This window comes from Corvus kubaryi, unplaced genomic scaffold, assembly GCF_017639235.1.
Source record: "Corvus kubaryi isolate FWS band 111438036 unplaced genomic scaffold, C.kubaryi_AGA036_p1.0 37334, whole genome shotgun sequence".
NCBI classification, from domain to species: Eukaryota; Metazoa; Chordata; class Aves; order Passeriformes; family Corvidae; genus Corvus; species Corvus kubaryi.
This window is the reverse complement of record NW_024581108.1, coordinates 25,188,920-25,212,752: the sequence shown is the minus strand read 5'-3', so window position 1 is coordinate 25,212,752 and position 23,833 is coordinate 25,188,920. Positions and strand designations below refer to the sequence as shown.

Here is a 23,833-nt window from a genome sequence, read left to right as displayed (position 1 = left end):
AGCAGGTCCCCGTCCTCCTTGCTGGGCTTGTGGTCCCTGCGCAGCGAGCGGAGCTTCTCGCCGGTCATGGCCGGCGGGAGCGCCCGGAGCGCTCGGAGCCCGCGGGGCCGGTCCCGCCCGGAGCCCCCGGAGCGGCCGCAGCTCCGCCCGCGCCTCACGGGCCTCGGCTCCGCGCCGCCATCTTGCGCCGCCGCTCTCGCGAGACTGCGCCGCACCGCGAGGGCGCGCGGGCGGAGCCACGGAGTGACCGGGAGGGGCGGGGCGGGATCCGCCCCCACGGGCACGGCCTGAGGGGCGGGAACGGGGGTCGGGCATCGATCACAGCAACCACATCCTGAGGGACGGGATCGGGGATCGGACACCGATCCCAACGGGCACGGCCTGAGGGACGGGATCGGTCCCAACGGGCACGGCCTGAGGGGCGGGATCGGGAATGGGCTCGATCGCAACAACCACATCCTGAGGGACGGGATCGGAGATCGGGCACCGATCCCAACGGGCACCTCCTGAGGGACAGGATCGGGCACCGATCCCAACGGGCACATCCTGAGGGACCGGGACAGATAGAGTCCACGACTCCCTGGGCAGCCGTTCCAGTGCTTTTCCACCCTCCTCGGAAAGTTCTTCGGGGAATGATGGGACCTGGACAAGTCTTCCTCAAAAACACGTGCGGGGAAAGGGAAAAACGGGACAGTCCCCTTGTCGTAGTGCGAGCCCTTGTGGGTGCATTGTCAGCTCAGAAAGGACCTGTTTGGGTCGGAGCTTCCCAACTTCCCACAGCACTTCCCGGTCCTGGGCCAGTTCTGCAAGTTTCTGCTTCCAGTATGGAATGAATAACTGTAAAAGTGATGATGTCCCAAATTCCTGGTAAATTGGATTTTTTACTAATTCTTCCAGGGAAAACAAGCCCCAAGTTGCCAGGAAGACCAGACCTGCTGTGATAACAGAACTGCCTTCCTGCTGACCTCATCTTTCCCCAGCTTGCATCACCTCCCTCATCCCAAGTGGCCAAGGAGAATTCCAGGCAGATTTTGGAATTCTGTGCCTGTTGTCCCCAGCTGCTTCCCACACAGCTTTTTACAGTCTTAACACAGACTTTTAAGTAATTTCAGGAAAGAAATCCCAAAGATTTGTTTTTGCTCTATACTCCAGTGGTCTTTCCAATGAGATTTTTCTGTCTGTCCTTGTTTTTTGAGGAAAGTCGAACCCATTTGCAGGCAGAATGTGAGAGGCTGGCTCTGTCAGCAGTTCTGATGCCTCCTGTCTGTTCTCCCGTGCTGGAAACACACGCGGAGCACAGCTGGTCTTGCGGCAGGGATGGATTGGCTCAGGTTTTAGCTGATGTTAGAAGCCTCACGCTGCATTTTTAATTACTGGAGGCATGAAGTCACTGTTTACCAGCTTATTATGGGCTCCCTTATTCACCCCACAAATGGAACCGAGGCATTACTCATGGGAAGGGCTCTGGGAAAACTGCTGTTTGTAGGGAATCCCAACTGTGGGATTATTGTACACTTAAAAATTCTTGAGAATGGGTTTTTTTGTCCGTCTAACTTTCCTACAGGGAGCAGATTTGTCACCACGGGATGGAATTCCTCCCTCCTAAATCCCAGGTTTCTGCTTGTGTGCTGGAGCGTGGCCCTGTACACACCCCAGGGTATGTTCTGCTTAGATCCAGCTTTGCTCAGACTTTATCCATATTTTTGTTGCAAAGAAAATGTTTCCTTAAAAAATCTGATATAAAAATCATTCATATGTGGCCTTCAGCACATATGTGCTCTTTGTCTTCAGATGCCAAAGTGCTGTTCCATGGACGTCAGTCCATGCGAAACAACCTTGGCAGGGAGACCCAGTGAATTAATTTTTAATCACAGAATCCCAGACTGGGTGAGGCTGGAAGGGCCCACAGTGGCTCCTCTGGTGCCACCTCCCCGCTCCAGCGGGGTCATCCCAGAGCACAGGATTGAGTCCAGACAGGTCTGGAATATCCCCAGGGAGGAGACCCCACAGCCTCTCTGGGCTCTGCTCAGGGCTGGCCCTGCCCAGGGCAGCAGTTCTGCCTCCTGTGCAGGGCAATTGCTGGGCTCAGGCCCTGCCCGTGGCTCTGGGGCCGCTGCCGGGCCCCGGAGCAGAGCCCGGGCCCTGCCCTGAGCCCTCCCTGCAGCCAGGGACAGCCAGGGCTGAGGGCCCCTCTCAGCTGGGGCTCCTCTCGAGGCTGAGCAGCCCCGGCTCCCTCAGCCTGTGCTGGGCACGGGGATGCTCCAGGCCCTTCCTCAGCTGCGCAGCCTCCGCCGGCCCCGCTCCAGGAGCTCCCTGGCCCTGCTGGGCTGAGGAGCCAGAGCTGGGCACGGCACCCCAGAGGTGCCCCCAGGGCTGGGCACAGGGGCAGGATCCCTCCCTGCCCTGCTGGGAATGCTCTTCCCAATGCACCCCAGGATCCCATTGGGCACCGCTGGCTCAGGGACAGCTCGCCGTCCCTCAGGATCCCGTTGGGCACCGCTGGCTCAGGGACAGCTCGCTGTCCCCCAGCACCCCCGCGTCCTTCCCCAGAGCTGCTCCAGCAGGTCCCCCCCAGCCTGTGCCGTGCCTGGGGTTATTCCCAGGTGCCGAGGTACTCCAGGCAGCGCTGCCGGGCAGTCAGCACTCTGCTCCCCTGCGGATCAGCCGCGTGCTGCCGGATTATTCCCGGCCATTCCCAGGGAACGCCGCTCCTGGATCCCGGGAAGGCTCCCCGGGAGCGGCCCCACAGCGCGCGGCGCGCGGGCGCCCCCCAGCGGGCGGGCCCCGCCCCACCGGCAGCCAATGGGAGGGCGCGGAGGCCCCGCCCCGCCGGTACCGCAGCCAATGAGGAGGCGCGGAGGCCCTGCCCCGCCGGTACCGCAGCCAATGAGGAGGCGCGGAGGCCCCGCCCCGCCGAGCCCCCTGGAGCGCTGAGGGCCGGTCCCACAGAGCCGCGGCCATGGCAGGCGAGGGGACGCGGGGGTTTCTGCCGCCCTTCAAGCACTTCGCCACCAGCGCCATCCACGCCGGCCAGGAGCCCGAGCAGTGGCGCTCCGGGGCCGTGGTGCCGCCCATCTCGCTCTCCACCACCTTCAAGCAGCGGGCGCCCGGCGAGCACGCGGTGAGTGCGGCCGCCACCGGGGCACCGAGCCCGCCACGAGGACAGCGGGTCACCCACAGGGACACCGAGCCCCCCTCCCGGCCCCAGCGTGGCCCGGCCGGGGGCCCGGGAGGCGGCAGGTCCTGGGAAGGGGAGGGAGCTCCCGGTGCAGGTGTTTCCCCACGTGGCAGCTCCCGGGCAAACGCGAGCATCTCGCTCCGCCGGGAGCGGGGCTTTCGCCAGGGAGGCTGTGGAGTCTCCTCGCTGGGGATGTTCCAGAGCCGCCTGCACGCGACCCCGTGCCCTGTGCTCTGGGATGGCCCCGCTGGGGCAGGGATGGGACCGGAGCAGCCGCTGTGGTCCCTTCCAGCCTGACCCAGCCCGGGATTCCGTGTTCCCGCAGCGGACGGGGATCGGGAGAGGTTGGGATGATTCCCGTGTGAAAGGCGGGGGAAGGGGAGCAGGGAGCACCCAGAGCCCCCTTTCTCCAGGGAGCTGCTCCAGGGCTGCCCGGAGCCGGGGATCTGGGAGGCTCTCCCTGCCCTGCCCCCGCCGCAGGGCCCAGGCAGGATCCCTGTTCCACTACACACGCTTTGTGTAAGAGCCTGCTTCAGTTTTCCTTCCAAACCGAGGGAATATTTCATAAGGATTTTGTGGATGCCCTGTAGAAAGTGCTGGAAAGGTTTGCAATGAGCTATGCTGGAATTTCTGACGGGACGTGGCACAAAGCTGCCACTCCTAATTCAGCACCTGCTCCAAACCCGTGCCGTGCTGGTCGGCAGGAGGAATTTGCCTTGTGATCCCTCATTCCACACAGAATCCCAGCTGTGCTGAGGAGGCCCGCGGGAGGAGTCACGGTGCTGTATCCTCAGCCTGATGACAGGATCCATGTTCTTGCTGGGAGCTCTGCAGAGCGATCTGCAGGATTCCTGACTATGAGGAAGTTGTCCTTAAAGAGAAATCCTAAAAGCAGGCAAATCCCAGGGTGCTCAGCAGCTTCTCTCGGTAACAACTGCATCTGTGCATGCATGAGTGGTGTTTTCCTTATTAAATTTCCCCAGAATTTGCATAAAAGCTGTGGCACTGAGAAACGCATGGGTTCTCAAAAACTGAGGAGAGGAGTTGTCCAGTGCCCTGTGGGTGTGATGGAGATGGACACACGTTTTTCCTGAGAATTTCCTCCAGAGAGGCTGTGGAGTCTCCCTCACTGGAGATAACCAGAACTGTCTGGACAGGATCCCGTGCCCTGTGCTCTGGGATGGCCCCGCTGGAGCAGGGATGGGACCAGGGGACCCTCATGGTCCCTTCCAGCCTGACCCAGCCTGGCATTCTGAGGATGGTTGGACTGTGCAGCCCACGCCCTTTGCTCCCACAGATGGATTCCTAGGGAAAAGCAGGAGAATGTGGCTCCTCGCACCAGTGCCCCCCAGACCCCTTTCTCTGGTGGGGATCCCAGCTGGATGTGCCGGGACATCTTCCTGCTGCTCTGGGAGGAGCTGGATGCCCTCAGCCAGGGCTCTTTAGAGAGCCTAGAACTGCTGTTGTCCCAAACTTTCCCAGTGCTCTCTCTGATGTTTTTTCTTATTCCCATACCAGGGTTATGACTACAGCAGGTCTGGGAACCCCACCCGGGATTGCCTGGAAAAGGCTGTGGCCGCCCTCGATGGAGCCAAATACTGTGAGCAGCTCATGGGTTGGACGGGGCTTGGGACAGCCTGGGACAGTGGGAGGTGTCCCTGCCCATGGCAGGGGTGGCACTGGGTGGGCTTTGGGGTCCCTCCATCCCAAACCATTCCATGATTCCGTGACCACGGCTCTGGCTGTTGGTTGTGGGCAAGAGCAGCTCCGTGCTGGGCAAGAGCCCAACGCTTCTCGTCCAGAAAAGTGACAGGACAGGTTCTTTTCAGAGGCAAAGCGAGGAAGGCCAAGGCAAGTCTGACTTGTTGTGTCACATCAAACACGGCCCATCTGCCACTGACTCCTTTCTCTTCCAGGCTTGGCTTATTCCTCTGGCATGGGAGCTATTCTGAACATCTGTCACCTGCTGAAGACAGGGGACACAATTATCTGCATGGATGATGTCTATGGAGGTGGGTGCAGCACCCTGTGGCTTCAGTCTTCATTGTGCAAGGGATTAAACCTGCCTGTGGTTCTCAGGAACTCTGAATTTCCCACGTAGGACCTCACTGTTCTTTGAAGCCTTTTCACTTTGTGAGGACACAGATGCCCCCTGTCTGATCTGGATGTTGAAATAATCTGTTGGCACAACATGGAGGCTTAGAAATACATAACAAGGAATCCATGTTTGAGTGAGGGGAAATGGCAGCACCTTTGTCTTGGCCAGGTTTGTTTGCAGAGCAGGAGCCTCTGCAGCCCAAGGCAGCAGCACTTCCCAGTGTCTGGTGTTTCTCCCAGCCCTTCCCAAGGTTTGGCCCTTTCCCAGCCAGCATTTTGTCTGGACTGTTGCAAACACCAATTCATCATTTCCTCCAGAAGCACAACTTTGCTCTGTTGTCCCCATGTCCTCTGAGCACTTCAGTGCTGCCCCAACCCACTCTTTGGTGTTGACCTTGCACTGTTTTTATCAATCCCTGTTCCAAACAGCTCCCCAGTGGCAGAGTGCATCCAGCACTGCCAGAGTCCTTCCACAGGGTGAGCTCACTGCAGTTCCCAGGGACATTCCCTGCTCATTAAAGCCTCAGCCTGGGCTGGTTTCTGCAGGGAGGAATTTCATTGTTTCTCCTCTGCTTTGGTTTGTTATGAAGAAAGGGTTTCCTTGCAGAAGAACCACCCATTCCTTCAGCTCACAGACTGCACCTCCATGTTCCATCCCTTCATGCTTGGATGGAGAACTGAGTCCCTGGGGAGAGCCTTGGCAGAAGGCCCCAATCAATCAGTTTTTAATCCAGGCAGTATTTCCTGGTAGTGAGTGCTGCATCAGCACATCTGTGGATCAACTGTTGCTGCTGGATTCTTTTGTCTTCCCAGGGAAAGGCCTCAAGGTCAGACAGGAAGGAATCCTTTTTAATGGAGGGATGGGAAACAGTAGCTGGAGTCCTCCCCTTCATTCTTCTTCTCTGTTTAATTTCCTGGTCAAAAACTCCCACACTGATTTCCAGAACTTCATCAATCACTCTGATCCCACATTCCCATTATTGCTGTTTCAGGATCATTAAACCTGCAACAATCTTGAAACTTTGTAAACAAAGAAAATAGACATGTGCCATTTCTGGTGTGCAGCATAAAGCTGTGCCCCCCTGACTGTCCCTGGGTGGTGCAAGAGGCTGGAGAGCAGGGAACGAAAGTTAAGGAAGTTGTTTCATTTTGTGATTTTTGGGTTTTTTTAGGCACAAACAGATATTTCAAGCGAATAGCCTCAGAAAATAATTTGAAAGTAATTTTTGTTGACTTCACAAAACCAGAATGCCTGGAAGCTGCAATCACACCAGAGACCAAGGTAGGGGAGAGGGAAATGGATTTTAAAGGGATATTAAATTGTTCTATTCTTGCAGCTGTTGAGCTGAGGGGGGGCAGCTTGGGGCACAGCTGGATCCACCATATCCCAGTGTGCTGCCTCATGGAAAACATCCTAAGAAGGGCAAAAACCCCTGGAGAGAGAGAGGAGGGAGAAGGGAGAAGGTGAGAAGGAGCAGAGGGAACCCCGAGGAGCCCGGAGCCGGAGGTGCTCCATGGCACTGGGTGGGTGATCCCTGCTCCAGGGGCAGGGAGCTCAGCTGGGAAAGGGTTTGGGACAAGACTCACTCCTGGCTGTGCGAGGCCTTCTCCAGCTGGGATGCCCTTGGGATGGTGCCAGCCCAGCGGAAGGGAAACCTCCCTGAGCCTGGAGGAGCCCAGCTGAGGGCTGCCCTCGCTGCAGCAGGGCCACTGCCCGGTCCCGCTGCACAGAGCCCGCGGGGAGCTGACCCCAGTGAGCACCCAGAGCCCTTGGGGCTCACCCAGCACTGGGAGCTCTCTGACCTGGTGTTTTTGTTGGGTTTGTGCAGCTGGTTTGGCTCGAGACCCCCACGAACCCCACGCTGAAGGTGATCGACATCCGCGCCTGCGCAGACATGGTGCACAGCTACCCGGGGGTGCTGCTGGCCGTGGACAACAGCTTCATGTCTTCCTACTTCCAGGTGTGTCACCTGTCCCAGGGGAGCTGGAGACACCTTTGGAAAGGGATTATATCAGATCTACTTCCCAGGAGACCCAGCTAAGCCCTGGTATTTTAGGTGTAAAGTCACCCTTCTTGCAGAGTGCAAAGTGCCTGGTTTTGTTCAGGGTACTGAGATCTTGCTGAATTAAGAGAACTCTGCAGAAAGTGTTAATGCTTAGCTCAAGCAGCTCTGCAGTTGGCCTGGGCCATACCAGAGGCTTGGTGATTTCCCCCTGCAACATATTACTCACTTTAGAATTCTCAATTTCCTCCAGAAAGGGCTGTGTGGAAGAGCACAGGGAGCTGGTTAATGTGTCTGGAGCAGCCTGGTGTGGAGCGAAAGCCAGTGCTAATGATTAATTGGTGAGAGCAGTAGGTGATGCACCACACTGTGCTAAGAAAAGGAGAACATCACAGTGATCTGTCCATCAATACTGAGTGTAAAAGGCCTTTTCCATGGTGGTTCTGGCTGTGCATCTCCACATTCCCTGGGTGGAAGTCTGTGTTTATTGTGGCACCAGCAGTCTTTGCATCTGCCTGCTTTGTTACATATTGAATGATGCCCCTTACTCTTTAGAATGTGTTGATATCATGTGCACAGTCCCTTAATTAGCAATTGATTAAAAAACTGGCACTGCCCAGCACCTCTTGCCCATCCACCTCCTGGTTTGTCTCGCTTCAGGAGGCACCTGGGGAGAGCTGGGAGCTGAGGGGACAGAGAGCTGGCAAAGGAGCCTCCTTTCCTCATGCAGGGCAGGGTCTCCAGCACCTGGAAAACAAAGCAATTCTTTTGCTTTGCAGTTTGAGTCCTTCATTTCCTGAGGAAATGCACTTTATAGAGTAAATTCCATTATTTGTCCCTGCCTCAGCTGAGCAACAGAACTATTTTTCCCAAATATGAGCTGCATGTTGGATGTGTTCAATCTCTTCTCTCCCTGGAGCCCGTGGGAGTTGGAGCAGTGCTTTTAAATCCCATTTTCTTGTGCTTACCATGAATTCAGAGTGCCTCCCTGTCCTGCTGCTTTTAGCACATGTTCTATGGTCATCCTCAGGTCTTTGTGTTTGGTTTCTCCACTTATTTTTCCTGTGTAAGCTCACGGCCCTTTGGAATAGCTGGGAAGGAACCTGAGTGCACACCAACTTCATTCAGAGCTGTGCCTTTCCTTTCCTTTCAGCGTCCTTTGTCCCTGGGGGCTGATATTTGTATGACTTCTGCAACCAAATACATCAACGGTGAGTGTGGGAGTTCAGCACTTCCTTGGGACAGGGATGGATGGGATCTTGGGAAGGAATTCCTGGCTGGGAGGGTGGGCAGGCCCTGGCACAGGGTGCCCAGAGCAGCTGGGGCTGCCCTGGATCCCTGGCAGCGTCCAAGGCCAGGCTGGACACTGGGGCTGGGAGCAGCCTGGGACAGTGGGAGGCGTCCCAGGGATTTTATTAACAGTGGGGGTTTGTGGCAGGACCCTGGAGCAGCTGGAGTGGCTGATCCCATTCTTGTCCCCTGTCATTTGTAGGGCACAGCGATGTTCTCATGGGCCTGGTCTCTGTAAACCGGGATGATCTCTATGAGAGGCTGAAATTCCTGCAGTACTGTAAGTCCAGACAGGGAATTCCTGACAGGAATCCTGTTCACATCCCCAGCTCCTGCTGGGGAGGGAGTGCATGCACACAAGTGGGAAATCTGCCTGGGAATGTAACTTAACAGAACTGGGAAAAGCTCAATTAAAAAAACTCCAGTATGAAAACTCCAATCAAATGAGAGACGTTGGTCTCCACTTCCTGGGCGCTTCGGGAGCGTTCTGGGGCACATCCTGAAACCATCGGGGTGCCCACCTGCAGTTAGGGGGGTTTGGAACTCACTCGCCCAGCAGGATGTGCCCACTGCAGATTTATCATCTCTGTTGATTCCAACCATTTTCCGGCCTCTTCATTGCCAGGAGTAAATTCCTGTCCAGGGTTCTGCCCTCAGCAGAGGCAGGGAAGGTGCTTTGTGCCCAATGAATGTAATCCTTGAGGCCTGAGCTTGTTAATTGGCCTCATTAACTGGCTCCCCAGTGCGGGAGATGAGGAGCAGAGATTGCCTCGGGTGTCCTCCCACTTGTTGTAACCTCAGAAGTGCTGGAGATGAGGACGCGTTTGGCTTTGCTGAATGCAAAACACCGGCGCTGCTGAGCTCTGTGGAATTGTGCTGCCATTCCCACAGCCCTGGGAGCTGTCCCCTCCCCCTTTGACTGTTTCCTCTGCAACCGGGGGCTCAAGACTCTGCACATCCGCATGAAGCTGCACTTCCAGAACGGCCTGGCTGTGGCCAAGTTCCTGGAACGCCATCCCCAGGTGGAGAAGGTCATTTACCCAGGTGGGTGGGCAGGACTTGGGAGCATCCCGGGGGAGGGATTTGGGAGCTGTGGTGCCCCGTGACTGGGGCTGGGTGCCCAGCTCAGTGAGACTGGAGCTGCCCCAGCTCTGCACTGGAATTCACTGGGAATTCTCCCAACTCTCCCCCTTCCAGGGCTGCCTTCCCACCCCCAGTACGAGGTGATGCAGAAGCAATGCACGGGCTGTCCTGGGATGGTCACCTTCTACGTCAAAGGGAACATCAAAAATGCCTCTGCCTTCCTCAAGCACCTGAAGGTAAAGGCAATAAAATCACCCTCAGAGGGAGCTGGAGCTGCCCTGCTGAGGGGAGGGTGGAAGTGGCTTTTCTTGCCTGGTGCTTTGGGTGTTCCCGACTCCGAATGGGGATCATTTGTCCCTGGGGGTTAATGAGAGGGAGCAAAGGGACGCCTCGGCCCCGGGAAGTGTTGGTTTGCTCCCAGGGCGAGGAGGCGTGTCCAGCTGAGCCCAGGAGCTGCTGCTCCCGAAGGGCTTCCTGCAGGACGGGGGAGCCGGGGCTGGTGCAGCTCCGCCCGGGGCTGGGATTGTTGGGCTGTCTGCAGGGCCAGGGGCTGGATCAGTGATCCCTGTGGGCACTTCCAACTCAGGATATTCCAGGATCTATGAACTCCCTTTCCATGCAGCCATGACCTCCTTTCCCTTTCTCCTATAGGTGTTTACCCTGGCTGAGAGTCTGGGTGGCTACGAGAGCCTGGCAGAGCATCCGTAAGTTCATCCTTCCATCTTCAGAGCCTCAAAAAGCTGCAGAGCACCACAAAATTCCCACCGTTTTCCAGCCCCCAAAGCTGTTTTCCAGCCCCCAAAGCTGTTTTCCAGCCCCCAAAGCTGTTTTGCCTGTAGTGGAACTCCAGGACTGGTGTGCAGCACAAAGCCAGGGCAGACCCCAGAGGGAGGGAATTCTGGGAGAGTGCAGGGATGGAGGAATTTTGCCTGGAGGGCTGAGGCACAGCTCGTGTCCATGCAGACAGTCGCAGAAGCTGCTGAGCCTTGGGATAAGGAGCAGCTTGGATTGAGGAATGCCGTGCTCCCTGCTCACACAAGAGGGCACAGCTCACTGTGTGCACCCAGCTGCCTCTGGCTCCCTGGCAGGACCCAGGATTTTGATGGAATTGGATTGTTTTACTCAAAGCCAATTTGCTTTTTGGGAAGATACATGGAAATTAATGACTGTATTTCAATGCTAAATCGTTTCACTTATTGATTTCAGATTAACAGCAAACCCTGAACCCCTCCAGGAGCTGACAGGAGCTGGTGCCAGTGACTGAGCACATGGGGAAATCCCTTCTTGCCTGTGTGCTCTGTGGCTGGAGGGGATAAACCCTCCAGAGTCATTTGGGACAGTTTGAGAAGGCATCTGAGAAAGCAGAAGTGAAACCAGGAGGTTTTGTACTGGAGGTTGCACATTCCCCACATGCAGAGCTTACAGCTCTTCTTTAGAATAAAAATACAGCTCTGGAAGGAAGAGGAATGGGATTTTCTCCTTTTTAAATTCCAGATTTTTAAGTATCCACTTCTTATTAATCATTTGTGTCTTGGAAATACAACCTGGAGACGCAATTCCCTGGCTTGTCAGCATTCCCATCATTTCCAGGAGCTGCTGCCAGGAGCTCTTTGCATCTGTGGGGTCACACAAGCGGCACAGAGGAGGTGTCAAATCCTGCTGCCTTTTCAGGGGTGCTGGCAGGGAACCAGCTGGGTTGGTTTTACCAATTAAAGTCCCAAGTTCTTAGGAAAAATTCTCTTTTTTATCCCTGCAGGGCCATCATGACCCACGCCTCAGTGCCTGAGGAGGAAAGGAAAGTTCTGGGAATCACAGACACCTTGATCCGCCTCTCGGTGGGGCTGGAGGATGCGGACGATTTGCTGGCAGACCTGGCCCAGGCCCTGGAGGCTGCGGTGAGTGGGGTGTTCCCCTCCAAAAATAATCCTCATCCAGCCTTTCCCACTGGCTGACCCTTCAGCCCCTCCCAGATGGGCCCTGGGGTGTGGCTGGAAAGCTCTCCCTGCCCGGTTTCCCTGTGTGCCAGGGATCCAGGGGCAGCCCCAGCTGCTCTGGGCACCCTCCCAGCGCGGAATTCCTCCCCAGTGTCCCATGCAGCCCTGCCCTCTGGCACTGGGAAGCATTCCCGGGTCCTGTCCCTGCAGCCCCTGCCCAAAGCCAGCCTGCCCCGATGCAGAGCTGGGCAGATCCGGGTGTTTGAAGGGGGAGTTTGGTCTGGGGGAGCGGCCGTGGGGGTTTGGGGGGCAACGGGGAAATGTGAACCTGCAGCAGCTGTGGAGGTGTTGGGTGCTCTGCACAGGCAGGAAAGGTCTGTTCCTGTGTTTTCTCTTTTTGTGTCTGGTTGTTTTTATTGGGGGGGGGGGGGTGTTGGGGTTTTTTAGGACAGGGAAACTTATCACCAGTAACTCCCCAGATTTCTCTGTGCCAGCACAGAGCATGAAGAGAATCAAACGCTAAAATGTGACTTTTGCTTGTGAAAAGCAAAATCAAAATGTGTGGTTGATAGAGGGGCCGAGCACAATGATCCCTCCCTTTGCTTCCTGCAGTTTGCATAAACCCTGAGGGTCAAAAAGGAACTTGGAACTGGACATGGCTGTGGACGAGGACACGGAAAACCAAACCACTCTTGCTTTGCCTTTGCTTTTGGGAATTCCAGCCTGGATTGCCGGGACTCTCCCGTGCTGCTGTTGGGTTGCTCTCCCTGGCTGGGCAGGGACTGTGCTGGGCACAGCCTGGGCTCTCCCTGGAATGTCTGGAGCCAGGAGCTGTGTGGGAGCAGCCATGGGCACCCCGGGCATGTGCTCCCTGCTCTCCAGCAGAGCTCAGGGCTTCTCCTGCTGCTGCTGCAGGGTTTGGGGCACAGGGGCTGGTTCCTGGTACTGCTCTCAGCTCCTTCTCTTCTCACCCATCAGCTCAGCGCAAAAACTTGATTGACCTCAGATTTATTTTCATTCAGTTTAATTTAATTTAATTCAGTTGGAGATTTGCTTAAAACCTTTTCCTTCTCTTGATGTTTTATTGAAAATGAAGTCCAACAGCTGGTAAATAATAACTTTCTAAGGAGGAATCTCTTTTTTAAGAAAAAAATCATGTGCTGTCATGGGAATTATTGGAATTATTTTAATAAAAATACTTTTCCTTTCCTTGCTTGTATTCCCATGTGCCTGTGCTCCTTGTGTTCAAAATCGGGGCATGGAGTGACCCCGGAGTGGTTGGAATTTTGCTGTGGGAAGTCAGGAGGGCTGGAGCCGGGGTGAGGGGCCGGAGCTGAGGCAGGACCATTCTGTATTGGCCACACCCAGAATAACCTTCATTGCACAGAGGGATTAAATCCTGCGAAAACCAAGGTGAAGGCGTTCCCACCCAAACCCACTTAATTCCAGAGAATCCCAGCCTGGTTTGGGTTGGAAGGGACCTCAAAAGCCCATCCAGTGCCACCCCTGCACCTCCGGAGCACCTCTGATATGAGGCGGGGCCAGCGGTCCCAGCACGTTAATTACTGTTAAGTAACGAACTGGGATTAATGAGCTTCTGTTAATTACTGTTAATCGCAGTTGGGTAATTAACGCCTGTCGAGGTGCTCGGGGCGGGATCCGAACCCGCGGCCTGCGGAGTCCCCTCAGGCCGGCCCGCCGCTGGCGTCACGCGCCACGTGCCCCTGTCTCGGCCAATCAGCGGCCGCCGGCGGATTCAAACGGCGGGCGGCGGCCGTTGTGCGCGCGGCGGGGCCAGCAGGGGGCGCTGCGCTCCCCGGCGGAGGGGCCGCCATGGCCGGGCCGGGGCCGGGGCCGGGGCCGGGGCCGTACCGCGCCACGAGACTGGTGAGGCACCGGGACAGCGGGGGCTGCTCAGGCACTGGGCGGGGGCTGCTCAGGCACCGGGACAGCGGGGGCTGCTCAGGCACCGGGACAGCGGGGCCGCGTGCGGGACTCGGGGGCGCGGCTGCTGCGGGGGCAGCGGGGCGCCGGTGTCACCCGTGCGAGCGCTGGGGGACGGGAGGTGGTCCTGCCCCTCGGGCCTGCTGTCACGACATGGGGGGGGCTTAGGGAGGCTCCCTGCCCGCTGCCGCGAAGTGTGGGTGCCCTGGGGCCCCCTGCTCCTGTCACGGCACGGGGGTACCTGGGGCCGTCCCGCGCCGTGCCCGGTTCGCGGTGTGTGCGTGCCCGGGGGTGCCCTGCCCGCTATCGCCACGGGGGAGTGCCCTGGGACCCCCCCCTACGGTCGCGACACGGGGCGCTCCGGGACTCCCCTGTCACGACACGTGGGTGCCCGGGCCCCCCGCCCCGTGCCCCGATCCTCGGGACGCTGCGCTCGCCGCTTCAGCTGCCGCGCTCGCTCCGTTTCCGCGCAGTGGAACGAGGTCACCCGGCACTTCCGAGCGGGGATGCCCCTGCGGCGGCACCGGCGGCGCTTCCGCTCGCACGGCGGCTGCTTCACCGCCGCCGAGGCCGCGGACTGGCTCCACCAGGTGCTGAGGAGCAACAGCAGCTTCGGGCCCGACGTGACCAGGCAGCAAACGGTGCAGCTGCTGCGGAAATTCCTCAAAAACCACGTCATTGAGGATATCAAAGGCAGGTGGGGAGCTGAAAACCTGGAAGACAACGGTGCCCTGTACAGGTACTGAGATTGAAATTATTCCGTGGCCCTTCAGATTGAGAATTTTAATTTAAAATGCTCAGATTTGTAAAAAGAACTTGCTTTGGGTTGAGCGTTTTGGGCAAAAATTTAATTATTAGCATCATATTACACCTCTGAGTGTTCTGCTTTGCTCCCGTGTCCATGCTTTTGTCTACCCGAGGTTTTTGCTGGAATACAAGCAGCACTCCAGTGCTTTGGAGTGAAGCCAGAGTGTTTTGTAGTAGCTCCCTGCTGGGTTTGCTTCTCTTGGACCTTTTATACAAAGTCCAAGTGGGAAATAGAGCCAAGCAGCTCTGAAATGAAAGCTATTAAAGGCCCTCACTTCTCACATTCTGGCCTTTCTCTGTGCCAACATCTTCAGCTTGACTTTGGCATCAAGATAAACAGCCCAAAGCTACTTTATCATATGATAAATTTTAAAAATCAGTGTTTTCCTTTTGATTTTCCTGAATCTCTTCACAGTCCTATGGAGTCACTTTGGTATGGAGTGAGAGTTTTCGTTTTGGTCAAGTCATTTATTTGATTACCGACCAATTCTAAATGTATTTAACATCTCTCCTGTTCACTACAGATTTCCTTCAACATCTCCAGTTAAACCTCTACCAAGCCCACCAAGGGAGAACTTGGAAGACTTCTCTGGAGACAAAGGAAAACCTTTTAAACTGCCCAGTTCATCCAGGAGGGCTTTGAAAAAACCGGAGTTCCTGCAGTCTCTGGTAATAGCTTCTGTTCCTTACAGGATTGCAGTTGTCTTGTATCATCTTTACTCTTTAAAAAAGTAAAACTAGAATCTTTTAGTGACACTGTTCTGTTGTGGCATCTTGCCTTGAGAACTCATTTGGAGGTAAGGAATTAAGAAATAAATTGGTATGGGAGGGGTTTTTATTTTGTTTTGGGTTTTCTTTGTTTTGTCTCAGTGCAGAATTATCCCTGCTAAGGGATTTTAAAGTACTGGGAGGGCTGGAAGGTGAAATTCTAGAAATTGTGTGCACAATATGGCCTTGTTGAAACTTAATTTATCTTTGGGGGACAAATAAAAGGCACAAATCATTTAACTTTAGCTTTTTGGAGAAGATGGAATGTGCACGTGGCCCTTGATTAATTTGAGATTTGTGTGCATAAATTCTGAATTTAGATTCCAGTCCTAAAGGAGGATAATTCACATATTAATAAGTCTGGATTTAAGGTGTTTTTACCTTTTCAATTGCTGATTTTGAGATTGATCAAGGTTGTTTGGTTATTTTTTTTCCACTTCTTTTGCTTTTTAGTTGTGTGCTTCCATTTCAGTGCTGAGGCTGAAGGTTCCTCTCTGGCTCATGTGGAATTTAATGTTCCACAGAATGCCCTGTTCTTCTAATTCCAATTTTCTCTAATTTTTAATTGCCTTAAGAGCCTTGTATTCCTTACAGTATAAACCACTCATTTCCAGGAAAACTTAGCAAGACCAAAACCTGATGTAATACGAGAAAAGAAGGAAGACACACTGCAAGGCAGGGAAATAAGCCAGGAATATGTGCAAGAAACATGGAGAAATATCATCCTGATACAGTAAGTGACAAATTACCCAAAGCACCTTCTCACTGAGGTATGAAATAGCCCAATCAAGCTTTTGCAATTTGTTCTTAATTTTTAAAACTGTTTTAAGCTGAATATTTTTGCCATTGTTTACACAGCTTTTCCAATGTATTTGTTACCATTGGATTGTTGCGTTTAAGGAATTTCTGGTCATGTGCTGTTGCTGAAATATGTTTTAAACACTACAGGTGCTCTTCCTGGCTGACTGTTGCTGTTTGTCCCAGGGAAAATTGTCCTCCTGGAACTGAGAAGTTGCTAAACAGCACTTGAGTTTCTCGAGAGTTTTTGGATAGATATGAAAAGAACTTGTTTTCCTTCATTCCTTGCAAATCTCTGCTCTCTTCCTCCCCCAGTTTGCAAACCATTTTGGGGCTCCCCTCGTTGGAGGAGGTTCTGCAGCCGGCCCAGATCATTCCTGAGTTTGTCATGTACAACATGAGCAGCACCAGCAAACACGGGGTGGTGATTCTGCAGGACAAAGCAGGTGGCATTTATTTCCCTGGCTTTGCTTAAACATTCTTTGTTTATAAATAATAACTGATCTGTTTCATGGTCTGTTGTTTGCACTTCTTTCCCAAACCACAGCACAGCTCAAGGACCTTAAATCCCATCCTGTTCCACCCCCTGCCATGGCAGGGACCCCTTCCCCTATCCCAGGTTGCTCCAGCCTGGCCCTGAACACTGCCAGGGATCCAGGGGCAGCCACAGCTGCTCTGGGAACTCCATCCCAGCCCCTCCCCACCCTCCCAGGGAACAATTCCTTCCCAAGATCCCATCTAACCCTGCCCACCTTCAGCTTAAAGCCATTCCCCTTTGTCCTATCAAAATCACATGTGTAGCAATACTTGAAGTCAGTTTTAAGTTTAATCTTTTGTACTTTAAGTGTTATTTAATACATATGAGCCATTATTAGTTGCTAATTATTTGGGCTCGTGTGTAAATAATACGTTTATCTGTTTATATTTCAGAAGACCTTCCTCACTGGGTGTTGTCAGCCATGAAGTGCTTGGCCTACTGTAAGTCCCTGAAGAGCTTCTGAGTTCCAGAAACCTCTTTTGAGAGTTGAAAGGGAAATATTTGTGTGTGTGAAATCAGTTGTGATGTTTCAGTTAGGAAATTGGGCAAAACCTGTGTGTGGTTTCCTCTAATGCAGCTTTTCAGGAGTGAAAGGGACTTTCCTTTTCCAGTCCCTGGCTTTGAGCTGGACCAAAACATTTCCTACGTTTCATATTAAGCTGGGGACAGCAATTTTCTTGGGTTTTTTAACCATCAACTAGACATTAATTAGATGAGTGCCTCTCAAATGAAACCAGAGATAATGAGCTTTTTTCCATGTGCTGAGTTTCCTCTTGCTCAAGAATCCAGAACTCCCTGTGGGAGAACTGGCATCACTGTGCTTTGGAAATGAAGGAACATAAAAGGGTTGGTTATTATTTTGCAGAGGAACCTATAAAGACCATAGATTAATTTTTCTGTCTTTATTTTCTTGGTGTGGAACAGAACTGAGCACAGCTCTTCAGTGGCTGCCTGGAACCTCTTACACTATTTGTGCCAAATACAATATTTGTGGATTGCTGACAGGATTCTTTGCTTGTGAAACAAGAATAAACTTCAGCTGATTTTCAAAAATTCCTGTTACAATGGGATTGTGGATTTTTGGTGTGAATTTCCTTTCTTCCCCTCTTTTCAGGGCCCAGGAACAATGACATGAGCCAAGCCACCTACAGTGGGTTTGAGCGCGACGTGTTCAGAACAGTTGCTGATTATTTTCACAGTCTGCCTGAGCCATTGCTTACTTTTGAATACTATGAGCTCTTTGTTAATATCTTAGGTATGTGTGAATTTAGAAACAGTCAGGGAAGCTGTAAGTTTAGATCAGCTGGGGGACAAATGTGTGATTCAAAGCAGAGCTTGGCCCCCTGATCTGTGTGGGAGCTCAGATCTGAGGAGGATCGTCACTGCTCCATTCTGTATTAGTGTTAATTAAAATGTAGTTCTGTCTCATGTTTTCCCATTTAAATTGCTGTTTCAGCTCACATTCTAAATATTCAATAGCAATAACTTTTAAAAAGTGCTTGTTCTGCCTGTTCCTCACTGTTGCAGTGTTACCTGTCTTTGTTCTTGCATGTTGGTTGCAATTACCTTGTTAAATTGCTTTGGGACTGAACTAAAGTCTTCTTCATTAATATCTTAATTAATATCTTAACTTTGTTGTCTGTCTGCCCATTTAGCAGCTCTCTGAACTGGTTCACTTTCATACCACTTGCATCTTTAACATCTCTTTCATTTCCTGATAGTTATGTGTGGCTACATCCCAATTCCAGATCTGGGCAGTGGAAAACGTTCTGTCCAAGAGGAGAAATGTGACCCCCAGCCTTCAAAAACTCTTCAGTTGAACTCTTTCAAGTCCACTGAGTGTCTTCTCCTAAGCCTGCTCCTCAAAGAGCCTGATGAGAAGAAGAAAGGTGAAGCTTCCAGGAGGTTTTCCTCAGAAGAGCTGAGAGCCCAAAAGCAGCATGAAAAGAAACGGCAGCAACACCAACTGCCATGTCAGCAAGGGAGTGCTGGGAACCTGATGGGAGGGAGCTGCCAGAATCTTGCAGGATTCAGGAATGAGCAACAGCCACGTGGAGCATTTAGGACAAGGTGTTACTCCTTGGAAAGAATTGGAGCTGCTGCTTCGAGTGTGTGTAATAAAGGAGGATCTGCCTCCCTCGGGGGAGGTGGTGTGAGCACCATCACGGGAAGTGGAGAACTGCTGGATGAGCATGAAGTGACTTCTGTGGTGGAGCTGGGCTGGGCTGGCTCGGGCCAAACACAGAGCCATGGCCTCAGGAGAGTGTCTGCCCCATCCACCCGGGGTGAGGAGCTGTGGGATGGCAGCCACGGATCAAAGCGCCGCTCCCTGAGCCTGCTGGGCAGGAGGAGCTGCAGGAGCTGCACTGCCATCAACAGACCCATCGCTGAGATCACGGTGCAGCCCTGGGGGCAGGGAGAGGCCAGCCCCTGTGTGCACAGCAGGACTGAGGGCTCTGGCAGCACCATCCAAAAGAGACTCTGCAGGAGCAGCACAGAACTGTCAGAACGCTCTGTCCCCCCCTCCCCTTGTGTGTTGGCTGGCACAAGTAAGGGCTTTCTCCAGCATGTTGTACTGCCTTGTCATGTGGCCTCACTAATCCCTGCTTCCCTCACCTCTGCCACTCTTGCTAGGTTTGTGGATAAGGCATAGAACATGGATTTGTGGGGCTTTCAAAGAAAATCTGCTGGCTAAATTGTTGAAATTGCTGTAGCTCTGCTAACAAATAGTAGTGTGTAGCATCTTTGGAGTATGAGCTTGATGTGTCAGTAATTGGCCTTTCTGCTCAGGTAAGTGAGGAAGGAGGCAGGAAATCTGCACACACCTGCCTGTTGGAGATGTCTTTTTCTGCTCTTTAAATCATTATTTTTTGGAAATAGTTCTAGGAATAATGAGTGTCATTCCTTAATTGTATTATGGTCCTAATTGCACCATAATGAAGAAAGTTGAAGATGACCACACAAACAAAGGCCTGTACATTCTCTCTACTGTGTTAGAGCTGATTTCTCTGAAAAGTTAAGAAATTTGTGGTACTGAGGTAAAAATATGCTGGAAGTTGGTTCAAATCTTAATGCCAGTCATCTTTGTGGTTAACCTGTAGATCTCCTGCAGCCTCACCTAGAAAGAATTGCAGTGGAAGCTCTGCAGATCTGCTGCTTGCTGCTTCCACCCCCGAACCGCAGGAAGCTGCAGCTGCTGCTGCGGATGATGGCCAGGATCAGTGGCAATGTTGATATGCCACGGCTGCACAATGCCATGGGCACCAGGTCCTTGGTAAGAGAAGGAAAATCTCTTCTTAAAATGCAGATGGTTCTTCAGTCTGATTTCTCACCCAGCTGCCATTTAGAATCCCAGACTGGTTTGGGTTGGGAGGGACCTTAAAGTCCATCTCCTTCCAGGTTAAACCTGGCTCTTGGTGTGCATTAGGTCTGGGTTAGGTTGGCTTTTTTCCAATCACCTCACTTGTCTCAAGATGACCAATTGAAGATTCAGGTTTAGATGAGATGTAGGAAGGAATTCTTTGTTCAGAGGGTGGGCAGGCCCTGGCACAGGGTGCCCAGAGCAGCTGGGGCTGCCCCTGGATCCCTGGAAGTGTCCAAGGCCAGGCTGGAGTGGCTTGGAGCCACCTGGGATAGTGGAAGGTGTCCATGTCCCAACCCAAACCATTCCAGGATTCTATTCTATGATTCTGTGAAGATGTTCATTTTTCCATAGGTTAAGCCTTTTTGTGTTATTACCTTTTCAGAATATGTATTTTTAATTGAAAGTGCTGCTCAATTCCAAAAAAATTACTTTAATCCAGATGAGGGAACAGCTATGACTCTTCCTCCTTGTGTGACCATACTTGGCAGTTGGTACTGGAGAATTTGTGCCACTGTAGAGTGGACAGAAGACAAGTAAACCCCACAGCTGTGTACTGAAGCTGTGCTGAACTCTTCCAGCTGATCCAGACGTTTTCCCGCTGCGTGCTGCGCTGTGCACAGGAGGAAGACCTGGATGAGCTGCTTTCCACACGCTTGGTTTCCTTCCTGATGGACCATCAGCAGGAAATACTCCAAGTCCCAGCTTACCTGCAGGTTGCTGTGCGGGATCACCTTGAGTACCTGAAGATGGCTCAGGTTGGTGCCATGAGAGCAGTTCAAATTCATTTGTTAATTGTTACTTCTGAAGGTGGGAAAATGCAAATAAACCCAGGGTATTTTGAATGTATAGATATTAGTTATCTTATGTTTTGCAGCTTGTGAGTGGGTGTGGGTGTTTATTAGGTACTTACTCAAATAGTACAGAATGAGTTGAGTACATGCAGAGCCTTTTTTCTTTCAGTGCAAACAGGAAAAAGAAGACATTTGTGCCATCTTGCCAACATATTCCTACTGCAAACAAATCACTCCTCAGGAGTTTGAAGAACAAAAGGTCTCCACCTCGCAGGCTGCAGTGGCAGAGCTCTTGGAGAACATCATCAAGGATAAAAACCTCTCTGTGAAGGACAAAAAGAAAAAGTTAAAACAGGTGAGTTTATTTCATCTGCTTCTGCAGTGCCTTTGTGAGGGAAGGGCTCAGGCACCAGAGCCTGGGGCAGGAGAGGAGCAGAATGTGCCGAGAAATGTTTGTGCTCAAGAGCTTTTGGGTGCTTTGTGTGCTCTGCTTGGGATTTTAAAGATGGTTTCTAATGCTGCATCCGATGGAGCCAGGCTGGGAGAGCTGGGGGTGCTCACCTGGAGAGGAGAAGGCTCCAGGGAGAGCTCAGAGCCCCTGGCAGGGCCGGAAGGGGCTCCAGGAGAGCTGCAGAGGGACTGGGGACAAGGCATGGAGGGACAGGACACAGGGAATGGCTTCCCACTGCCAGAGGGCAGGGATGGATGGGAGATTGGGAAGGAATTGTTCCCTGGGAGGGTGGGCAGGCCCTGGCACAGGGTGCCCAGAGCAGCTGGGGCTGCCCCTGGATCCCTGGCAGTGCCCAAGGCCAGGCTGGACATTGGGGCTGGGAGCAGCCTGGGACAGTGGGAGGTGTCCCTGCCATGGCAGGGGTGGCACTGGATGGGCTTTGAGGTCCCTTCCAACCCAGACCACTCCATGATAATCCAGACTTTGACTCTGCCTGGCAGCAGTGGAGTTTAAACAATGATGTAAAACCAGTATCAAATTACTCTGCTGGAGATTCTGCTCTTGTTCAGTGATTCCTGATGGAATCACAGCCTGGATTCCTGTGGTGCACTGGCCATCTAAGTCACCATTAACATGCCATAGGTGGGTTTCAATTCAGTAGGTGTTAAAAGCAATAATTTTTGGCTTTAAGAGACCAAACTCTCTCTTCACAATCCTGAAACATTCTTTTGGTGGCCTTGGCCTTGTGTTTTGTAATATTTGTAGTGCTCAAGATTATCTCGCACTTCTCTGGCCTACCAACATCTTGCCTAATAGTAAGGCTAAAACACAGCAGTTTTGGCAGGATTTAATCCTGGAGGGTTTTTCTTTCCTTTGGCAAGTGTTTCTGCCCAATGGAATAGTTCTGTACTTGTCCTGGAATCTCCTAAGCAAGTCTTGTGACTCCCATTTGAACAAGCAGCTTTTCAGGGCAGGCACACTTGGCTTTGGTGCCCCTCGTGCAGCTCTGACTTCCATGTGTGTTGTGGAAACTTTCTGGGCCTCTAAAAGTGAGCCTGGTTTGGTTCAAGAGCATCAAAACTTCCTGAATGTAAAGCAGAATGGTTAATTACAGTTGATTAAGACTTGGAGTAAGTGAGGAGTAAGAAATGATTCACAGCAGCAGGGGAAAGGAAGGAAATGGGGGCCCAAAAGTGATCCCAGGACTGGAGGTGCCCCAGCAGTGCCAGCACAGAGATGGGCACTGCCCTGGCGCCTGCTGGACACACTCTTCTTGATGGGAAATGTTGGGAATTTTGGGGAAAAGCCAAATTCGTGGCACTTTCTAGAGGGTAAGGTCCCAGTTGTGCCAACAACCAGAAGTTACAAAAGGGGTTGGCTGAATCCATCAGTGGAAAGGTTTGGCTGATGTCCAGATATTTCACAGTTTTTCATCCCTTCCTGAGGCCTTGCATGGGAAACAGGCAAAGTGTCCAAATCACATCTCTGATTCCAGGTATTTTCATTTTCATGGAATCAGTGTAAGCTTTCCTGGGAGAGCCCTTCCAAAACAGGCTGAATCTTGGCTCCCTGTTGGGTAAAACTCATTTATCCATGGAATTCCTGGAAGGCAGCTCTCCAGGCACACCACCGTGGAGTGTGGAGTTTTTGTGGGATTATCTTGTCATTGGTGCTCGTGTGTGCTGCAGTTCCAGAAGGAATATCCCCAGATCTACGCGAGCAGGTTCCCAACGACGGAGACGGAAGCGCTGCTCCTGGAGAACAAACCCACCATCAAACAGCCCATGCTGAGCCTCAGGAAACCCAAATTTCGGAGCCTCAGGTATTGATTTCAGCCCACCTGAGCCATTTCTCCCTGCTGGAAGGCTGAGGGATTCACCAAAGGAATTGCTGCAGGAGTTTGGCGGTGGCTGGTCTGTGGAAGGAGGAAATGTTTACATGGACACTGTGCTGGAAAGGTGCCAAAATAGCGTTGTTGTTGTGCAGATACTTTGGAATAACTTCTAAAAGAAAAATATTTATCTGTTTACAAATTATTACAATATATTGGAGTAGGAAAATGTGAAAATCCACATAAAGCTGTTGTTAACCAAAAATTTATATATGGGTTTTTTATGGGAAACTAATGACTTGCTCTTGTTCTAACCTTTTAATGTCTGGTCAGGAATTTGTGCCATTTATTGGAGTTTTTATGTGTGTGTGTGTGTTGTGACTAAGTGCCTTTTCTATTCTCAAAATGTTTGTCTTTAAACAAAGGAGCCTCTATGAGTTCAGAACCAGGAGAGCCAGTTTACCATAAATAAATGATTATCTTACTCCCTAAAATGCTTCTGTTCATATCATCTGTAAAACCCTCATCCGTTTTTTGATATTTATTTATATTAAAAGACTTGAAGTGTATTTCTGGCATTTTCATGGAAAATTCATTTTGGATCTGTTGGTGTGATTCTCAAAATAGGAGTGACCCATGAAGTGAGATGAGTGGAACCAGAATACAGAATTTCCCTATTTTTTCCAGAGTTAGGGATTTGCTTATTAATTACTATAAGATAAAGGTTCCCCCACATGAGTATAAATCTGCAGGAGTATCTTTGGGAAGGAATAATTAATAATAATTAATCTACTGCATGGCTCTGAGATCCCAGACTGGTTTGGGTTGGGAGGGACCTCAAAGCCCATCCAGTGCCACCCCTGCCATGGCAGGGACACCTCCCACTGCCCCAGGCTGCTCCCAGCCCCAATGTCCAGCCTGGCCTTGGGCACTGCCAGGGATCCAGGGGCAGCCCC

General features: G+C 52.3%; 3 protein-coding genes across 7 annotated transcripts in view; 2 read left to right on the top strand and 1 right to left on the bottom strand.

Moving 5' to 3' along the window:
• The window catches only part of ANKRD13C (ankyrin repeat domain 13C), a 19,382-nt gene extending 19,224 nt beyond the window's left edge, over positions 1-158 (bottom strand). The window contains exon 1 of the mRNA XM_042030988.1: positions 1-158. Coding sequence (XP_041886922.1) covers positions 1-68 — 68 coding nt within the window. The 5' untranslated portion in view covers positions 69-158.
• Positions 159-2,929: 2,771 nt separating this feature from the next.
• Positions 2,930-12,794, top strand: CTH (cystathionine gamma-lyase). The gene is made up of 12 exons (XM_042030987.1): positions 2,930-3,121; positions 4,697-4,778; positions 5,095-5,190; positions 6,448-6,557; positions 7,105-7,236; positions 8,432-8,489; positions 8,771-8,848; positions 9,460-9,612; positions 9,766-9,887; positions 10,303-10,355; positions 11,408-11,546; positions 12,198-12,794. Exons 1-12 carry the CDS (start codon positions 2,960-2,962, stop codon positions 12,204-12,206), a joined length of 1,194 nt encoding a protein of 397 aa, XP_041886921.1. The 5' UTR covers positions 2,930-2,959; the 3' UTR covers positions 12,207-12,794.
• A 578-nt stretch (positions 12,795-13,372) lies between these two features.
• DEPDC1 (DEP domain containing 1) lies at positions 13,373-23,446 on the top strand. 5 transcript variants are annotated; one of them, XM_042030972.1, is made up of 12 exons: positions 13,373-13,472; positions 14,003-14,268; positions 14,861-15,005; positions 15,719-15,837; positions 16,218-16,348; positions 16,833-16,880; positions 17,555-17,695; positions 18,162-18,989; positions 19,542-19,714; positions 20,383-20,559; positions 20,765-20,950; positions 22,735-23,446. In XM_042030972.1, exons 1-12 carry the CDS (start codon positions 13,419-13,421, stop codon positions 22,873-22,875), a joined length of 2,409 nt encoding a protein of 802 aa, XP_041886906.1. In that variant the 5' UTR covers positions 13,373-13,418; the 3' UTR covers positions 22,876-23,446. The 5 variants fall into 5 exon arrangements, with proteins under 5 accessions (XP_041886906.1, XP_041886903.1, XP_041886904.1 ...); XM_042030969.1 differs by having other exon boundaries at positions 13,392-13,472; positions 16,836-16,880; XM_042030970.1 differs by having other exon boundaries at positions 13,392-13,472; positions 18,189-18,989.
• Positions 23,447-23,833: the final 387 nt, after the last annotated feature.

What these genes read in the sequence shown, in the direction of transcription:
- CTH (XM_042030987.1), top strand. Translation starts at nt 2,960, where the DNA reads ATGGCAGGCGAGGGGACGCGGGGGTTTCTGCCGCCCTTCAAGCACTTC. An exon ending in GGGCGCCCGGCGAGCACGCG is followed by an intron (nt 3,122 to 4,696) that starts GTGAGTGCGGCC and finishes TTCCCATACCAG; the next exon opens with GGTTATGACTACAGCAGGTC. An exon ending in GGAGAAGGTCATTTACCCAG is followed by an intron (nt 9,613 to 9,765) that starts GTGGGTGGGCAG and finishes TCCCCCTTCCAG; the next exon opens with GGCTGCCTTCCCACCCCCAG.
- DEPDC1 (XM_042030972.1), top strand. Translation starts at nt 13,419, where the DNA reads ATGGCCGGGCCGGGGCCGGGGCCGGGGCCGGGGCCGTACCGCGCCACG. An exon ending in GATTCTGCAGGACAAAGCAG is followed by an intron (nt 16,349 to 16,832) that starts GTGGCATTTATT and finishes TTTATATTTCAG; the next exon opens with AAGACCTTCCTCACTGGGTG. An exon ending in AAAAGAAAAAGTTAAAACAG is followed by an intron (nt 20,951 to 22,734) that starts GTGAGTTTATTT and finishes TGTGTGCTGCAG; the next exon opens with TTCCAGAAGGAATATCCCCA.